This window comes from Apiospora aurea (assembly GCF_038362705.1).
Source record: "Apiospora aurea strain CBS 24483 chromosome Unknown utg000002l_segment0_segment0, whole genome shotgun sequence".
In the NCBI taxonomy this organism is placed as follows: domain Eukaryota; kingdom Fungi; phylum Ascomycota; class Sordariomycetes; order Amphisphaeriales; family Apiosporaceae; genus Apiospora; species Apiospora aurea.
The window spans coordinates 3,704,002-3,719,796 of NW_027117389.1; the positions used below are offsets into that span (position 1 = coordinate 3,704,002).

General features: G+C 54.3%; 4 protein-coding genes across 4 annotated transcripts; 2 read left to right on the top strand and 2 right to left on the bottom strand.

The window, feature by feature from the left end:
- Positions 1–1,611: 1,611 nt before the first annotated feature.
- Positions 1,612–3,117, top strand: PG986_003512 (uncharacterized protein; the record flags this gene model as incomplete). Its single annotated transcript, XM_066839734.1, has 4 exons — positions 1,612–1,665; positions 2,102–2,327; positions 2,393–2,738; positions 2,871–3,117. 4 exons carry the CDS (start codon positions 1,612–1,614, stop codon positions 3,115–3,117), a joined length of 873 nt encoding a protein of 290 aa, XP_066704798.1.
- Positions 3,118–4,349: 1,232 nt separating this feature from the next.
- On the bottom strand, positions 4,350–5,571 carry PG986_003513 (uncharacterized protein; the record flags this gene model as incomplete). The annotated part of the gene is made up of 2 exons (XM_066839735.1): positions 4,350–5,464; positions 5,562–5,571. The coding sequence occupies 2 exons, from the start codon at positions 5,569–5,571 to the stop codon at positions 4,350–4,352; spliced, it is 1,125 nt and encodes a 374-aa protein (XP_066704799.1).
- Positions 5,572–6,582: 1,011 nt separating this feature from the next.
- PG986_003514 (uncharacterized protein) lies at positions 6,583–7,707 on the top strand (the record flags this gene model as incomplete). Its single annotated transcript, XM_066839736.1, has 1 exon — positions 6,583–7,707. One exon carries the CDS (start codon positions 6,583–6,585, stop codon positions 7,705–7,707), a length of 1,125 nt encoding a protein of 374 aa, XP_066704800.1.
- A 1,256-nt stretch (positions 7,708–8,963) lies between these two features.
- On the bottom strand, positions 8,964–14,297 carry PG986_003515 (Transcription initiation factor TFIID subunit 2; the record flags this gene model as incomplete). The annotated part of the gene is made up of 4 exons (XM_066839737.1): positions 8,964–9,045; positions 9,105–9,678; positions 9,761–10,568; positions 10,632–14,297. The coding sequence occupies 4 exons, from the start codon at positions 14,295–14,297 to the stop codon at positions 8,964–8,966; spliced, it is 5,130 nt and encodes a 1,709-aa protein (XP_066704801.1).
- Positions 14,298–15,795: the final 1,498 nt, after the last annotated feature.

Genomic DNA, 15,795 nt, shown 5'->3' on the forward strand with positions numbered 1-15,795 from the left:
GGTTAAGATAACAACGATTACATTAAAAGATCGACAGAACGAAATTGATTCTTCGGGAAAGGAAGGTGCAACTGCATCAGCGGGGTGCTGTCACGGTGGTCCTGCTCCTGCTCCTGGCCTCCCTGGTCGTCGGGAGAGGGGAGAGGGGGCTGGAGGCAATTGGGGCTGAGGCAAGCAAGTTCCCCCCTATTTTCAGACAGCTATAACTAGCCAACCAGTGGCCCAATCCCGCTCGGTCAAAGACGAATCGACTCGCCTACCTCCCCTGAACACGGAGCACTATAGAATTTGATGATATAGCCCTCGGGGGTGTCTACAGGGTACTCCGTTTTGGGGGCATACATCGCGTCCACTGTCGCCGAGGGGGTGGGTGTTGCGTCACGGGAAGGACCAGGACAGTGTCACTTGACCAAAGCAAGTCCAGATAAACACGCCTGGGGTCATACGTCGTCGATCAAAGACGAGATGTGCTCGCCGACGCCGAGCTTCGTCACATCGGTACGTGGATGGCAGTGTGAACCTACTTGACCATTATCCAACGACGCCAGGACACCTGGAAACATCACGTTCGGTCATCGTAAAACGAAACGCAGTGTCGTCCGCAGAACGTTAACGACGCGCTCATCATTCCTTCTACTATCCTTTCATCTGCGTTCACTTGAACGGTTGGTCCAGGAGCCAGACAGAGGGCAACTATTTAATCCAATTGACCTCGCCTTCTACCGCTCCCTTCTTCCTCTTCTTTGACATCCATTCTCTTTTCAAGCTCTGCCGAATATCGATCGACAGCTTGGGCCGAAAGCTTTCGCCTTCAAAACTGCTGCGTGCGTGAAGTGGGCCTCTTTCGTGGCTCATCCTTACAACACGATCGTTCCCCAAACACTAAACAACAAAGCAAAGAAGCACAATTTCTCGCTGGAAGGCTTCAGAATCACAATCAGGTATGTGTTCATGTCATTTCCTAACCCTCACTGTCTTCTGAACGATATCGGGTCGTGCTGGTAAGTTCCTACTCTTGCACCGAGCAATTGTCCATCACCCAGTTCTTCCCACAACACAACATTCCACCGTTCACTCGTCACGTATACTGGAAGTGATTTCAGAGAGGATAATTCTTCTTCTTGCCATCTACACATTCTGCTGTTGTTGTTCCGTCTCCTTCGTTGAAGGCGAAGGAGCCGGAAGTCTTCTTTCCTCCCATCGCCGACCCCTTTTTTTCCATGCCCCAACATCCCCTCTTTCCCATCACCTACCTATCCCACCGCTGCTGCAACTTTCTGTGACGGGAAGGTAAGAAAGAGGCAGGTGCTATCTCCCCCCGCCGCCGACCCCTTTTTCCATGTTTCTGCTGGCGTTATTACACCCACTCTTGCATTGAATACGAAAAGGCAGCAGCTCTTCTGTCTCCCCTCGGCGACCCCTTTTTCCCTATGCCACAGCTGATGCCGATTTGTGCCAGCAAACGGGGTGCTAAAGGTAAATGCCACATAGAGTAAGTGCTGATCAACAGCCAACCTTTGATAAATCGCAAAGGGAGTTGCTATAGACCTATACACTCACCAACGCAACTTGGGTTTCTAGCTTGGCAAACACGACCGCCCTACAATCACCATGGACAAACACAGGTACCCCAGTCCACCTTCTACACCTTCTACGACGAGTTCAGTAAGTAATTACTTCAAAGCTTGCTTGGCCGCATAGAACTCACCATTTAGTCTTCTCGTCTGTCAGTCTCCGAGTTCCAGCTTCCTTTCCCCGAATTGACTCCTTTCGATTCTATCTCTCAACGTGGTGGGGATCGGGATGATACAACTCAGTCTCATGGGCTTCCTACCCCGGGCAATTCCGACCATGGTCATACCAACCTCATCCGCAAGACCGCAAGCCTCTTCAGTAGCCAGAGTTCCCGATCCCGAAGCTCCGATTCCCTGATCTTGAACAGAATGACAACAACGCTTTCCTTCGAAGGTCTGCCTTTTATCAAGAGATGCGAGCGTATCGGCCATCTGCCTCATTTCAAGCTGACTCTGAAGTATACCAACCCCGTGGTGGCTGAGTGGGAGCAAGAGTGAAGCTGACATTCTCTAGCGCGGATCGAAAGCTCGAGGAACAGCAGATGGAGGACTCATTCGTCCCTCTTCCCGATGACCTGAACAAAGCTCGGGGATTGGCACGAGAAGTGCCTGGAGGCAAACGCGGCGCTACCAGCAGCGGCGCCAACGTCGACGGTGTATCAGACTCTGGAATTGGCGGGAGCACTGGTGGTCCTGATGGCCAGAGCCCTCCGGCCAGCGGTGATTCTGGTGTCTCCACCGGCGGGATCGAAGGTGATTTCCGTCCTTTGACTGATGAGTGCTTGTCGTAATACTAATAGTTGTCCTTCACGTTGCAGAGATCTTCCGCCCGAACGGAGCACCTCGCCCACATCCTGGACGCCCGGTCGAGCGCGACGACGACGAGTACCCGCCCGGCCCGCCGAGCTCGCCCGAACACTACCGCAACAAGTTCTTCGAGATCTGCAAGTCGCCCCTTGCGGGATACGGTGCGTTCGCCCGCCAGGACCTCAGATGGGGCCAGCAGATTTTGGTCGAGCCCGAGCTGTTCCACGCCGATCACGTCACCTTATACGATGAGTTCGATAAGTTGACTGTTGCCTCCCAGCAGGCTTTTAAGCGCATGGCTGCTCACTGCCCCTATGCCGGATTCGACGCGGTCACGTCCATCTTTCGTACGAACAGGTATGAGACATGATAGCCCTTCCGTGGGAAACTCGGAGGGGAAAATATGGGTTTGTTCGTTCGAGGCTGATGTAAAACTCTTAGCTTCAATGTTGGCGCAGGCCAGGCTGGCATCTTTCTTGTGGCGGCCAGATTCAACCACTCCTGCTGTCCTCGCAACACCGTCTCGTACAAGTTCGATGAGGATGGCGACCATGGCAAGCGCCGGATCATCTTCACAATGACCCAGGATGTGGCTGCCGGAACCGAGCTGACTATTACGTATGCGTCATGCCGGGAGGAGCTCTACTCCCAATGGGGATTCGTTTGCAGCTGCGGATGTGTCCCTTTGTCGGACGAGGAAGTGGCTCGTCTTGCTCCAGGCACGAACTGGAACTAATACCTCTGTACAACAAGATCGGTGACAACTGCCGCGCCGATCTCGATGGCTAAGGGCCATATTCATTCTCGGGAAGCATGGGCCACACTGGCAAGGAAGGGTTTCTGAGATAAAAACGCGCTGAGTTCACGCAGAGTCGGCAAGTGAAAGACGGACATCCATTATTATGGTCTCGGTCAACCACTGACCAGAGAAGTCATCTCGTTGTCGCACTCTTAATTATGCATTGCGTTCTTATTTTCCTGTACCCGGTACATCTTTCCTAGCTTCATACTTTAATTGACACTTAGTCTCAATCAGCAGCATTGGAGACTGACAGAGACTCGAGGGGCGCGTGTTTGCTACCTCTTATTTGATGTTATATGAGGTGATCTTCTCAGTGGTCCTACCTCTCGGTAGCAGCAAGCGAGCCAGGCCTCTTATCGCAATTGTGGGTGACTGCGTGATGTTACAATCCAGCTCAAGGACTTCAGCGCTGGATTTGACGAAGCTGTAACTCGGTCGGAACTGGAAGAACGGCCCAACTCCTCATCTCCACCTTCCTGGAATGAATTCCTAGAGGCGTCTGCTTGAGTCCGGTGTTAGGCATCTTCATCGGATATCGCGCTGAATTTGGTTCTAGCCACGGGGTTTGTTTGCATTGCGGTTGGCATCATCCAAGAGAGACCAGAAGATTATCGTTTGCTGTTGGTAGCAATATTAACATGCATAATGGCGACAGGCGGTCAATGTCGATCGTCGACGCTTTCCCGTACGTAGTGGCTGAAGAGAGGGGGACTGAGGTACTGAAAACCGTGCACCAACGAAGAGAAGTATGGCGGTGGCTTACACGATAAGACGAGAATATTAGGCACTGTTGAGTGGGAACCTATAGCAAGATGGTCACCTGGCTGTGGCGGAATGAATCAAGTGTCTGGTCGGTTATGGCAGATCTTGGAGGATTCGTCCCAAGATTTTGTGGGCAACCCCTATCCGACTAGCAGCCCCTGAAAGGATATCAGCTACCGAACTCGAAGATTGCAACATTCACATCAGCGTGACATGGATATCAACTAAAAAGTCTTCCCCAGCTATGTCTATTCATATTTAATTTCTTGATATTGTGTGTCGTCTAAATTTGTACAGTGTAAAACCCCCGTATTATGCAACAAAACCATGCTATCTCTGTCCAGAACTTGACCCGTGGTATCGAGCGAGCCCAGCGATCATCCGTGTCACTTCCATTATCGTTCCTAGAACCTACACACCTTAAATCTCGAAGCGTTTTCCGACTCGTGCTCTAACGAAGGTGGTGTGTACGCCTCCAGCTCGCCGGGGTTGACGTCCGGCGCCTGCAGCTCCCCTACCCTCGTAGACGACGCCGGGGCGATCTGCACTGGGGATGGGGCCTCCACTATTACGTTATTCCGCGACGAGGCCGTCGTCGAGGATGACGCACTCGGCACTTTGAAGCTCGGTCTCGGTTGATCGGCCCGCACAACCCCTCGGCGCTTACGCCGCAAGTACAAAACCACAAGGCCGACCAGTACCAATGCCAAGATCGGGCCGAGAACCGCTCCTATCACCCAGGACGGCACGTAAGAGCCCGAGGCCCCTGGCCCGTTGCTGTGACTATTCGCCGAGCTCGTATCGGGCGAGTGCGGGATCGTTGAAGGCGTGGCTATCGAGCCGCTCGTGCCTGAGGCGGTCGTGGGATTCGCTACCGCGAGCGCCATGTCGAATTTGTAGTTTGGATTGGGGGCCATTCTGTTTGTTTCTACACTCTGCTTCAGGTAGCAGTTGAGGTAGCCGTAGTCTTGTGTCGAATCGTACGCCACGGCCACGCATTTGGGAGAGGAGTGGTCCTTGTTGTACTGGACGCACTTGTCTATGCAGTTGGCCATGCTCGGGGCTTGCATATCTACTAGGCTTCCGGGGGCATAGTATTTGCCGCAGTTGATCTGGAACTGCAGGTCCTGCCCTTCTCCTCCAGGCGCCTTGGCAGAGTAGACAGAGCCAAGCTTCGCGCAGTCATCCTCGGCAGTGGGCAGATTCGTGGCGACGGCCGCGTCCAGGATGAACTTTTGGGTGACGGCAGGGGCCAAAAGGCTCTTGGGCCAGCAGTTGTGCGGGTTGTTGGACTGCCCCAGAGCGTCGAAGACGAAGCCCAGGCACTTTGGGTGCGAGGAGATGCAGATGTCCATGCAGTGGGTGAAGTTGTTGGCGTCGACAGTGGCAAGGTCCGACTTGGGCATGTCCACCCCGCAGGCCACCTTGAAGTCCACGACGTCACCGAAGAGGGTGCCGTCTGCTGCTGGGCACGGGTCGCGCGAGAGCGAAGGGCTCTCACCCCGTTGTGCAAACAGCCCTGGATTTGGGTGCCATGGTCAGTATGGAGGTTTGTGTCGACATTGACGATTACGTGTTTGCAACACTGTCGATCTCGCTGATTTGAGTAGACTTACTACTAGCCATTTTTTGCATGCCCATATTCGAAAAGAAAGTAAATTCTCGGGCCGTTTGGCGATATGACGAGGAAGAGATCCAACGCCACTCGGATTGCCAGCATCATGGGATTTCGGTCTATGTATACCACCCTCCCGTACGACACTGGACAAGTGCTTACTTTACCTTACCTTACCTTGAGGCATATCTGATCTGATGCCAGGACCTCAGCCCCTTTCAAGGCCCCCGGTCACCGAGGTGGAAATAAGGGGTTTGGATTCTGGAAGGGCTTTCGGGTAAGATGACAGCTTGGGGGCCATGAAGACTTTTCTCGCAGATGGAATTTTCATTGGCCAGAGCCATCGCAAGGAGCCGCCCACGTTTCATGCGAACCTCGTGTGTTGGCCCTTGTCTGGGTAAGCAAGCCAAGGGGCTAGAGCGCTGTGCCTCAAAACGAACGGCAGGCCCTTCCGGAATGAGGGCCATGAGAGAGAGAGAGAGAGAGAGAGAGAGAGAAAACATAAGATATTATGGTTTGAATGGCGATTCGTGGGGGAAACGAGACCCGTATTACCTACCCTCTTGTTTGTATGTCCAAGCAGGCATGGGACTGCTACTTGTACAGCCTACAGCAGGCACTAACTAGGTTCTTTGGGTCTCTGCTAGGTTCGCCTTAGGGGACGGTTCAAGGTACCCGGAGGGCCGGAGAAGTCTCGCCCAGCCAGAAATCCACGCCAGGCCTAAACCGCACCAGTCTTTTTCAGCCCTACCGCCCCACTGACCATCAACAACAGTTGCTGCTTACAAGTTTTGATTACATACATCATTTCCCACGAATGCGATACCGAGTTCTTGGATATCAATTCTGTCACATGCGACCCTTACCCACACGTCATACCAACCCCATTGCGGCATAATTCTCACTAAGCTGCCCTTTTTGTCTGGGCTACATCCCCAACCATCCATACCTAGCCAAGCAGGCATACACACGCGCACGCGCACGCGCACGCGCACGTCACTACCGCCACCACTACCGCCACCATGCTCCGCCGGCCCCCAACAACCCTGACCCTGACGAGCGAGGACATCGCCTCCTACGAAGACCGCCGAGCCGCTCAGCTCCAAGAAGCCCAGCTGCAGGCCCGGAAGCAGGCCCAAGCCCAGGCCGCCCCGCGGATGCAAGCCCTCTACTCGTCTCCGCGCGGCCGCCTGCACCGCGAAACCACCCCGCGCCTCGCCGCGCCCTCCTCGCCGCTGCACCACCAACACCAGCAGCAGCAACAGCAGTACCAGCAGCAGCAGTCGTCGCCGCTCCACGCGACGCCCGAGGTGCACCAGGGCGGTGCCGGTCTCTCGTCCCCGCCCGAGGCCGACGCGAACGATTGGGGGTACGGCAGTCCCGAGGACGACGAGGAAGAGGAAGAGGAGGAAGACGACGATGACGATGACGAATCGGACATGGGCGAGCCCTCCGTGCTAGACCAACGCGGACAGCGCCTCGCTGCGCAACGACTGGCGCAGCAACAACAGCAGCAGCAGCAACAACATCAGCAAGGCGCATCCGACCCACACCACCACCAGCTCGACACGTCGGACGTGGAAGAACAATACAACGACAGCGATGAGGACGAGGACGAGGAGATGGCCGACTACGACCCCGACGTCGCCGGCGCCATCCAGTCGATGCCGCGATCCATGCGCCCGACACCGGCCGCCGCGATGAGGCAAGGTAGCGCGGAGCCGCCCTCGAGGCGATCACGAGAACCGTCCGCGCCCGCACCGAACCTGGCCGTGACGCCCGTACCGTCCAACCACCACATCACCGTCACCCCTGCCGGTCCCGGGGGCGGAGGAGGAGGAGGAGGAGCAGCGGCCGCGGCCGCGGCGTCGCAGATCCCGCAGGCGCCTAGTCGGCCCACGGCGGGCGGAGGCGGTGGGGGAGGCAATACGCGAACCCGGGCGACGCGCGGTACTGCCGCCAGCGCGGCCGCGGCGTCGGCACCTACGACGCGGGGTACGAGGACGGCCGGGGCGGGGACAGGCTATGTGAGCACTCGGGGCCATGCGGCAGGCGAAGGGCGCATGACGCGCAGCCGCGAAGAGCGGATCGGCGTCTCTGGTGCCGCGGGGGCTGCCGGTTCGAGGCGGACGGCAAGGGGCGGTTGAGTCAGGAGGCAGAGGCTGAATAGCGTATCTTACGGGTGAAACCTACAGCTCACCGAGCAATGGTGGCAAATGGAATGACAGCTGCGACATGCGCTTGCCACTATATGTGGCTTGTGGCTCTGTCCGGGATACGGCTGCTTCCAGCAGCGCCAACTGCGACGGACCTTCTGGATTGGGAGCAAATTGGGTTGTTCCTTTCTATCTGTCTCCGTCCCCTCAGAAACACTATGTGCCAGCGTATTTGGATAATGACGCCTCGTAGGCGGGAGGTTGTCTGATGCTGAGTGCGGCCAGGCCAAGGCGACCATCATGCGAGAATACTCGCATCTACTCAGGGGGTTAGGGTTAGGTTCGGCATGGCCGCATCTAGAACTCTGGCAGCGCGTCACCTAACTTGATCCTACACATTGGGTACCCGGGCCAAGTAGCGAAAATATAATAGATATGGAGCGGCTCACTTCAGATGGGCAAACATTACCAAAACAGGCCGTCAAAATAGTAAAACCACATCGTCAATCATGTGCAATCAGCGTTGGCATTCAGTATCACTATCATGTTACGGAGGCAGCTAGCTGTAGTAGTAATGTAATGCATTTTGACTGGGTGCCGAGAGCTGCAAAGCCTGCTCGCCATCCAATCTGTGCGTGAAATATGTACGCATGCTATCTCATCGCATGAAGATTCACTCCCCCTTCTGGCTCAAGGGCGGATGGGCACCAATACTATCTCTACCTTTTTGTACAAATTTCGTCGCCCTCCATGACGAGAGACGAAGCCCAGTAGTCGCCTCCTTGTCAAAACCCCATCTCCCATCTGAGCGCCTCGCCTTGCGTTTGCCCCCTTCCCACCGGTGCGGCCAATCATTGAATACACACCCGCCGCACGCACACGCATAATTACGTGAAAGGGAGAATCTGGCGAAAGCAAAACACCTGAGTAGCCGAGAACAAGAAGCGGAAGAAAAAGAAAAAGACAACGTGTGGAAAGGCAATGCTTAATTTTTATTGCACTTGTGCCTTTCCCCTGATCCCCAAAAACGCCATGCTATGCAGTTATGGTACGTGCGAGAACCGGAAACCGCCCTCCCAAATTTTTCATCAGAATGAGGTTCATCATCAGTTTGATCAAAACGAGGAAGTGTTCGCGCTAAAACTGCCTGTATATGTGTATATGGTTTTGGCTTCAGAGGTGGGAAGACCAAGCTATGACGCGTTCAAGAATCATGCAGTCGTACGTAGCCTATCGCTTGCCGGACCTTACTGCGGCTGGGAAGACGAAGTAGGCTTGACTTTGATCTTGATCTTGGATTTCGTCCCCGATAAGATAGTGGATGGCGTGCTGTTGGACGGTGGTGGCTGTTGAGGTTGCGAAGAAGAGGTGTGAGGGCTTCCCCTGACGGGAGCGAGGTGCGGCCAGCAGAAGGTAGCGGCCTGCGGTCGTTGGAGCTGCCACCGGATCCCCCACTGGAGCCGCCGCCACCGGGAGTGCTGCCTGGCAGAGGCTTTCGGATGGCCTTAACGCCATTGCCACCATTGTTGGTACCACTCAGGATCTTGGCGGACGATGTCTTGATCGTCTGAGTGGGACGCATCGGTGGCGATGGGAACGAACTATTGCCGATTGACGTGGGCGTGGATACGTGAGGCGAGTGCGACTTGCTGTGCTTCGAGAATCCGACAGAACCTGCACGGTGCTGGTGTTTGAAGGATTGCAGGTGCTGGCTCTTGCTGCTAGCACGGATTGAGCCGGCATCAGGGGTAGCTGTTCTTGCAGGTGATGGTTTGCGCTTAAGCTTGTCCCAGGCCTTGAATTTGACCGTAACCACCTTGGTTCGTTTCTTAAAGATGTGTGCTGGAAGACCCTTGGTGTTGAGCTTGACAATCTTCGTCGGCCTAGGCGACTCGCTGGGCTCGTTGCTTTGCCTCTTCAACGACTTTGGGATCTGGGGAGCAAGCGAAGCCGGGGAGTTGGCTCCACTGCTCCTGCCAGAGTTACTGCCATTGTTCTTGCCAGGAAGGCTGCTATTGCTCTTTCCGGGGGAGACTGCCACTACTCTTGCCGGGGAGGCCGCTGCTCTTGCTGATGGAAGTCGGGAGCTTGGCCAAAACACGGTCTTTTGGCGGCTTGGGGAGACCGTCCTTTGGTTTAGACGAGTTCTCCTTGAGCTTGACTGGAAGACCGTCCTTAGGACTATCTCTGTCTCTGGGCGGCTTGGGCGTCTGCTCCCTAATTTTGATTTCCTTAATCTTGACAGGCCCTTCTCTCGGCTTGCCAAAGTCATCCCTCGGCTTCGAGAAGCCAGGTGCTTTGGGCTGTGATCCGACCGAGGGGAGAGCCCTGCGTTCAGACGAAGCTTCCGGCGACATTGCTTTCGCCGAGAGGCCCGGGGTGGCTGGTACCGAAACAACTGCAGCAGAAGGCTTTTCCACACTGGGACGGGGGGCTTGCACCGAGATGCTATCGCGACGAGCTTCCTTGAGAGCATCCTTGACTGGGCTAACAGATTTCGGCTTGGGTTCTGGCCGCGAGGCTGATACAGTAACCGTTGGCGTGGATTTCACCACACTGGGGACCGGCTTGGAAGCCGGTTTGAAAGCTGGTTTGGCAGCTGGTTTGGCAATCGGTTTCGCTTCGCTGACGCTGGGTTTCGCTCCCACTGGAGGCACAGCGCTGGCAGATGGGGAAGCGGCTTTGACTGGGCCGAGGCTCGGGTTCTTGTTGAGATTCAGAGTGTTGAGATTCAGGGTGATAGTGCGCTTGGGCTGCTCTGGCTTTGCGGATGACGCCGATGGGGGTTCCGCATAGGACTTGTACTTCTTTCGAGATTGTGTCCGGTAATGTCGATGGAAGTTTACATGTAGCTGTATCCGATGGTTAGCCAGGGCTTCAGAATAAACGTAGTTCCTGGGAGGAGATGATGTTACCTTATTGCGCTGCTTTTCGCCCCGGGAAGCAGTCCAATAAACTGGGTAGTTGAACCGGAGCGTAAGTTGTTCATCCTCTTCGAAGAGGATAGAGCACATATCTAGCATATTCCTCCTTTCGGCAACCGTCAAGACGGGGGAGTCCAGGGTGTTCCAGACAACCTCTTGCAGTACAAGATCGTCCTTCGTCTTCTCTTTGAGTGCACTCAAGGCCAGATTGAGATTTTCGCGGCGGGCCTTCGCTCTCTGTTTAGCTTCGAGGGCTGTGTCGTCAACGATGAGACCGGACTCATTGCTAGCTGGTTTGTCGTTTTCGGGGTCTTCGTGTTCGCCAATGGCGATACTGGCCAGCCCGCGGCAAAATATCTTGAAAAGACGACTGCGCACAAAAGGTGAAGAATCTGTCCCAATGACGGAAAGAAGGAATCGTAGGAAGACTGGATGGGACATGTGCCCAAGTTCCACCATTGCCTCGAACCCCTTGATACGGACGACATCGATAGTCTTGTCCTGTAGGTATTGAACAAATACGAGAGGATCTGATGGTATAACCTTGGCCTTCATCATCTGGCACAAGGCGTCAAGTGCCGCAACCGTGAAGCAATTCTGGTATGAAGGAGAGTACTCGTCCATTCTACGATACCGATCGATCTCCTCCAACGCACGCTCCTTGAACTCCTGCGGTTCTTTGTCGACAGCAACATCTCCATCCTCGTCCTCGTCTCCGTCGCCGAAGGACATGGACATGGACGTCTTGCTTTTCTTCTCATCAGGTATCTGGCATGTCGCCAGAGCCTTAATGAGTTTGCAGATGTAAAACTGATCCGAGTAACAGTTCTCCTCATTGTTGTTGTTCTGGATTTGTTCCAGAATGAAGCGGCGTGCCTCCTCGGGGCATTTCCCATCCCTATCTCGGACTTTTGCCACAGTCTCAATGATTGAACATTGTATTAGGTATTGTTGTTTGTTGTAGAAATCATTCGGGCGTGGCGTGTATGTCCCCTCATAGCAGAAGAAGGTCTGGAAGACTTTCAGGAGATGCTTCAGCCCGATACGTTCCGCAGGACCATCGACGGCGTGAAGCTGCAGTATCGTTGCTGCCATAGTGCGAATGCCATGGAAATAACGAAGATCACGTAGTGTCCTTGTCAGGATAGTCGAGGCCAGAGGGTGAGCCCCGTTCTTGTGCGATAGCAGCTCCATATACAGCATCGAGTCTTGTTGTGCCACAACATCCCTATCCTGCTGCAACTGGGAGACGTACATGTAAGGCTGCATGTTGGTTTTCATGGTGCAGACCCATTCGAAATCGGCGTCCATCCGAATCCACTCGTACGACTCCTGGTCCATCTGCGCTTCCTGGTCCTCGTTCCAATCATGGAGACCCCATTCTTCCACATCGTCTTGGCCTTGGAGAACGTCGCCAAGAGAGTACAGAAGCGCACCATCCTCCTGGTTTTCTTCTGTGTTCTTATTGGTATTGGCCGCGATCTGCCGATCTCTCTGGCGCCGACTTCTCTTGAGTCGTTTGTACTTGGTGTTGTAGGGTATCTCGAATTTGATGGACTTAGCTGTCTCCTCTTTGATCTCCACGATGTGCTCATAAGGTGTACCATCGGCCTCATGAATCCGGATAGTCATTGGCCCGCTGAAACAATGCTGCAACTCGCCGGCCCAGACAGAGTGTGTTTCCTCCAAGACGTCGCCCCAGAAGGCATTTTTGTCCAAAACCCGAGCCTTGTGGGCGGCAATATCCTGGACTTGCCGGATCGTCATTTCCACGCAAAGCCGCTTCTTGTTGAATTTCTGGTAGACATCAAAGCGAGGACATCCGGACCCGAGTATCCACTGATTCCAGAAGCTCTCGAGTCGCGTTTGGCCCTGTTTTTCGCATGCCTTGCGAAATGGCTCTGAAGCCAAGATCTCATCGCCCTGATCGCCAGATGTGTTTGCCTTACTAACCATCTTGTTGATCAATCGCACAATCGGTTGCGAGCTAGAGGACTTGCTGAGCCGACGGTCGAGAATAAATAGCACCAGGGGTGCTTTCAGGTCCATAAATTCCACCTCAAAGTCACCCAGATGCAAGTGTTCGCCCAGTGTATGTAACGATGGACGATTCATGTCCATCTCGATGAGCTGGTCCGCCCTCGACTTCATCGTGAATCTATAGTGGTTGTTACCACAGATGAACTTCATGAAGTAGTCGGTCATGAACCAAGCAATGCCCACTACAAGCCAGATATCCGCGCTAGTGTTCGGAATGATGTTGATACCAAACCACTGGCAGGCCAGAGAGTGGACAAGGATCCGAGTAGTCTCGATCTCGGTGTCGAAAATCTCACGCGGGTAAAGTAGGCGCGTACTGGCTATGGAGAAGCCACAGAGGGGTACGTTGTTCGCAACCATGTCGTCTACGAAGCAGATTTTGTAGTTGTCGAAAGGATATCGGCCAAAGTTCATGGCAAATTGGTCGATGGCAGTGACAATGGCAGCGCAGGTATTTTGCACTTCTTCGGCTCGGCCAGGGAGGCAGTAGCCATGGACTTTGGTTGCATTAGAGCCGAGTTTGTTATCGTCTTCTTCGGTTCTGAACTCAGACCATAAGTCAACGTGCTCGAAGGGCCCTATGGTAAAGCCGATATGTCGAGCGGCCTTGTTGTGACACTCGAACGTCATGGTCTTTTTCGTCTCATCGACCGAATCGAGGGTCTCATCTTCCAGTTTACCCGAGCAGACTGCTGTTAACTCGAGTAGTTTGTCCTCTTCCGTAAAAGCGTCACCGCGACGCCGCGGCTCCTCTTCGCCATGTTTCCGCTTGCGATTGCCGTTGAGCAGGCCGCTGGTTTGGGCCACAGGGGCTCGCTGGAATGCATCTCCCAGGGTTCTGGGGAAAGTGAGAGATATCTTCCAACTGGACCGACAGCCCGGATCGTCTATGCAGGGGAAGATGCACGAAGCTATCCCCGGCTCGACCGAATGCAGTGTGTATAAATGAGGATATCTCGAGTCGGCCTCGTCGACACCAACAAATTGCAAGCCGTCTCGGATATTACGCAGCGTGAAGGGAATGGTAATTTTGTGGAACAGTTTTCCGTTCATCTCTTGCAGATGTTTATCAGCTGGCTCTGGCTTCTGCTTCTGCTCAAGAGGCGCATCCCGCAACTTTGCCAAACCGGCTTGTCGATCCTTGAGTGACGGGAGAGTGACGCGGAGGGAACCATCCAGTGGCGTGCACGAGTTATCCTTCTCGTGATCTGTTGCAGAAAGCTCTCTCCGTCGGCGGTGCAGTAGCGAACGCATGCGATATTTCCTGATCGGCCATTGCTGCGCGCCCCATTCGTAGCCAGCCGGCGTGTCGGCAGCTGCGTAGGGATCTTCGTAGACGGCCTTTGCGGGACAGCCGCTGACGGTGATTTTGTCTAGATCGATGCTACACTGTCGCGCGTCGATGAAGATCTCGTCGAGGGAGTCATCGGTTACGCTAATAAAGATGTCCGCCCGTCCCTTGACGGCTTTCTCGCGCAAGTCGAAGTCCAGCCATACCTGTTCCCGGAAGACAGAGTAGGGATGGACTGGTGTGTCCTCGATCGGGAGTTCACCAGAAGCACCGGCGTCGCCATTCTGCGTGGGCACCTGATCCGGCTCGATGATGGCGCCAGGCATCGTCAAGGCAGTCGGCGCGTTACGAAGACCGCAATCGAGTATCGGAGGTGCCTTTCATGGAGTCGGATCGATGAATTGCGTGGTAAATCGAAGAGGCAGTTGTCTATCGGAAGGCGCTTGTGAGGCCGAGATGTGGGATATGAGGTGACTGTGAGCAAGAGAACACGCGATGGTTGGGAGCAGGCGCGAAGTGATTCGGTCGGTGGTGGTCGGCCCAGAGGTCAACGAAACAAGTTTGTCAAGTCGTTCAAAAGGTAGTAAATTATTAATTTGATGCAGCGCAAGTGACGAAAAGTCGGAGATACAGGAAAGGCAGCGAAAGGTTGAAGTGGGGGACGCTCTTGGAGCAGGCGTCGGTGCGATCCTCAGGTTGGGAGAGCTCGCTTGCTCATTGGCGACGTGCGAAGGCGGCGCAATTGATGGGCACACGTCGGTCGGTGATAAAACGTAATTCCGCTGTGGTACAGATAGATGGCGGCGTGTTGCGGTATTCTAGAAACGTCGTTGTCGCAGGATCGTTGCCACAAAGGCGAGGGTGCAAAAAAAAGTGACCAAGCCGCCGTTCACGATGTCGCAGTGCGGTGCTGTGCAGTGCATGCAGCCTTGCGAGAGTCGATACTTCAGCGTCTGACCACATCCAGGCCTGCCTGATCGCAGAAGGGTGTCTGTCTGGCAGTGGTTGATACCTGAGCTTTCGGAAATTAGAGAGCTTGAGCCAATCAGATCGGTTCCAAGCTGCAGCTGGTGGGGTCGTCTCTCTACCTCCAGCCGCGCCAAGCAAAAGACGCGTTCAGGCCGCTGCAGTTTGGATGCCGAACCTTTTTAGGTTAACGGAGGCTCTACGATGCTTATGACATAACCCTGCTCACGTCTCGTCTCAACTGCTCCAATCCAAAGGTTGGAGGTTTTTTTTACTGGTACTCGAGTGGGGCATCGGGGCATCTGACTTATGTAATCGGTTATCCATGGTATGGCCAGCCTCAGCTCCCTCAATCATCAATCAACCTATGTGACTGAGCTGGTCACTTACGAACTCTACGGAAACTGAACATGGGGAGGGAATACCGAGTTAGGCGTTGAATGCTACGTGATGCAAGGTAATAGGAAGTTGTGTGGCTGTGGTGGCGGTAAGCTCAAGCTATGGAATGGACCTACAGCTAAAGATACGACTTGTCAGTGACTGAGCTGTTCCAACAGTTATGACTGTATGTGCCTGGTCTGCGTATATTCAAGACCACTTCGATCTGTCATGATTTGAGTGCCAGAGTGAATGGAAGGTGCCGTGATTGGATCTGGGCCTTCGAAATGCAGACTGCGCTCAAGCAATTGAAAGGAGCATTGGGAACGGAGGGAGACAGAAGGAGTACATGATATCTTATAAGTTTCCTAAACGGGCCCTTTCTGCCATGGTACGCGTGATACATACACGCTTCTGCTGACTAGATGCTACTTCGGATGTTTTGTTCGCCCAGCGTGTAGAGCATCTGGAGTACCGAAA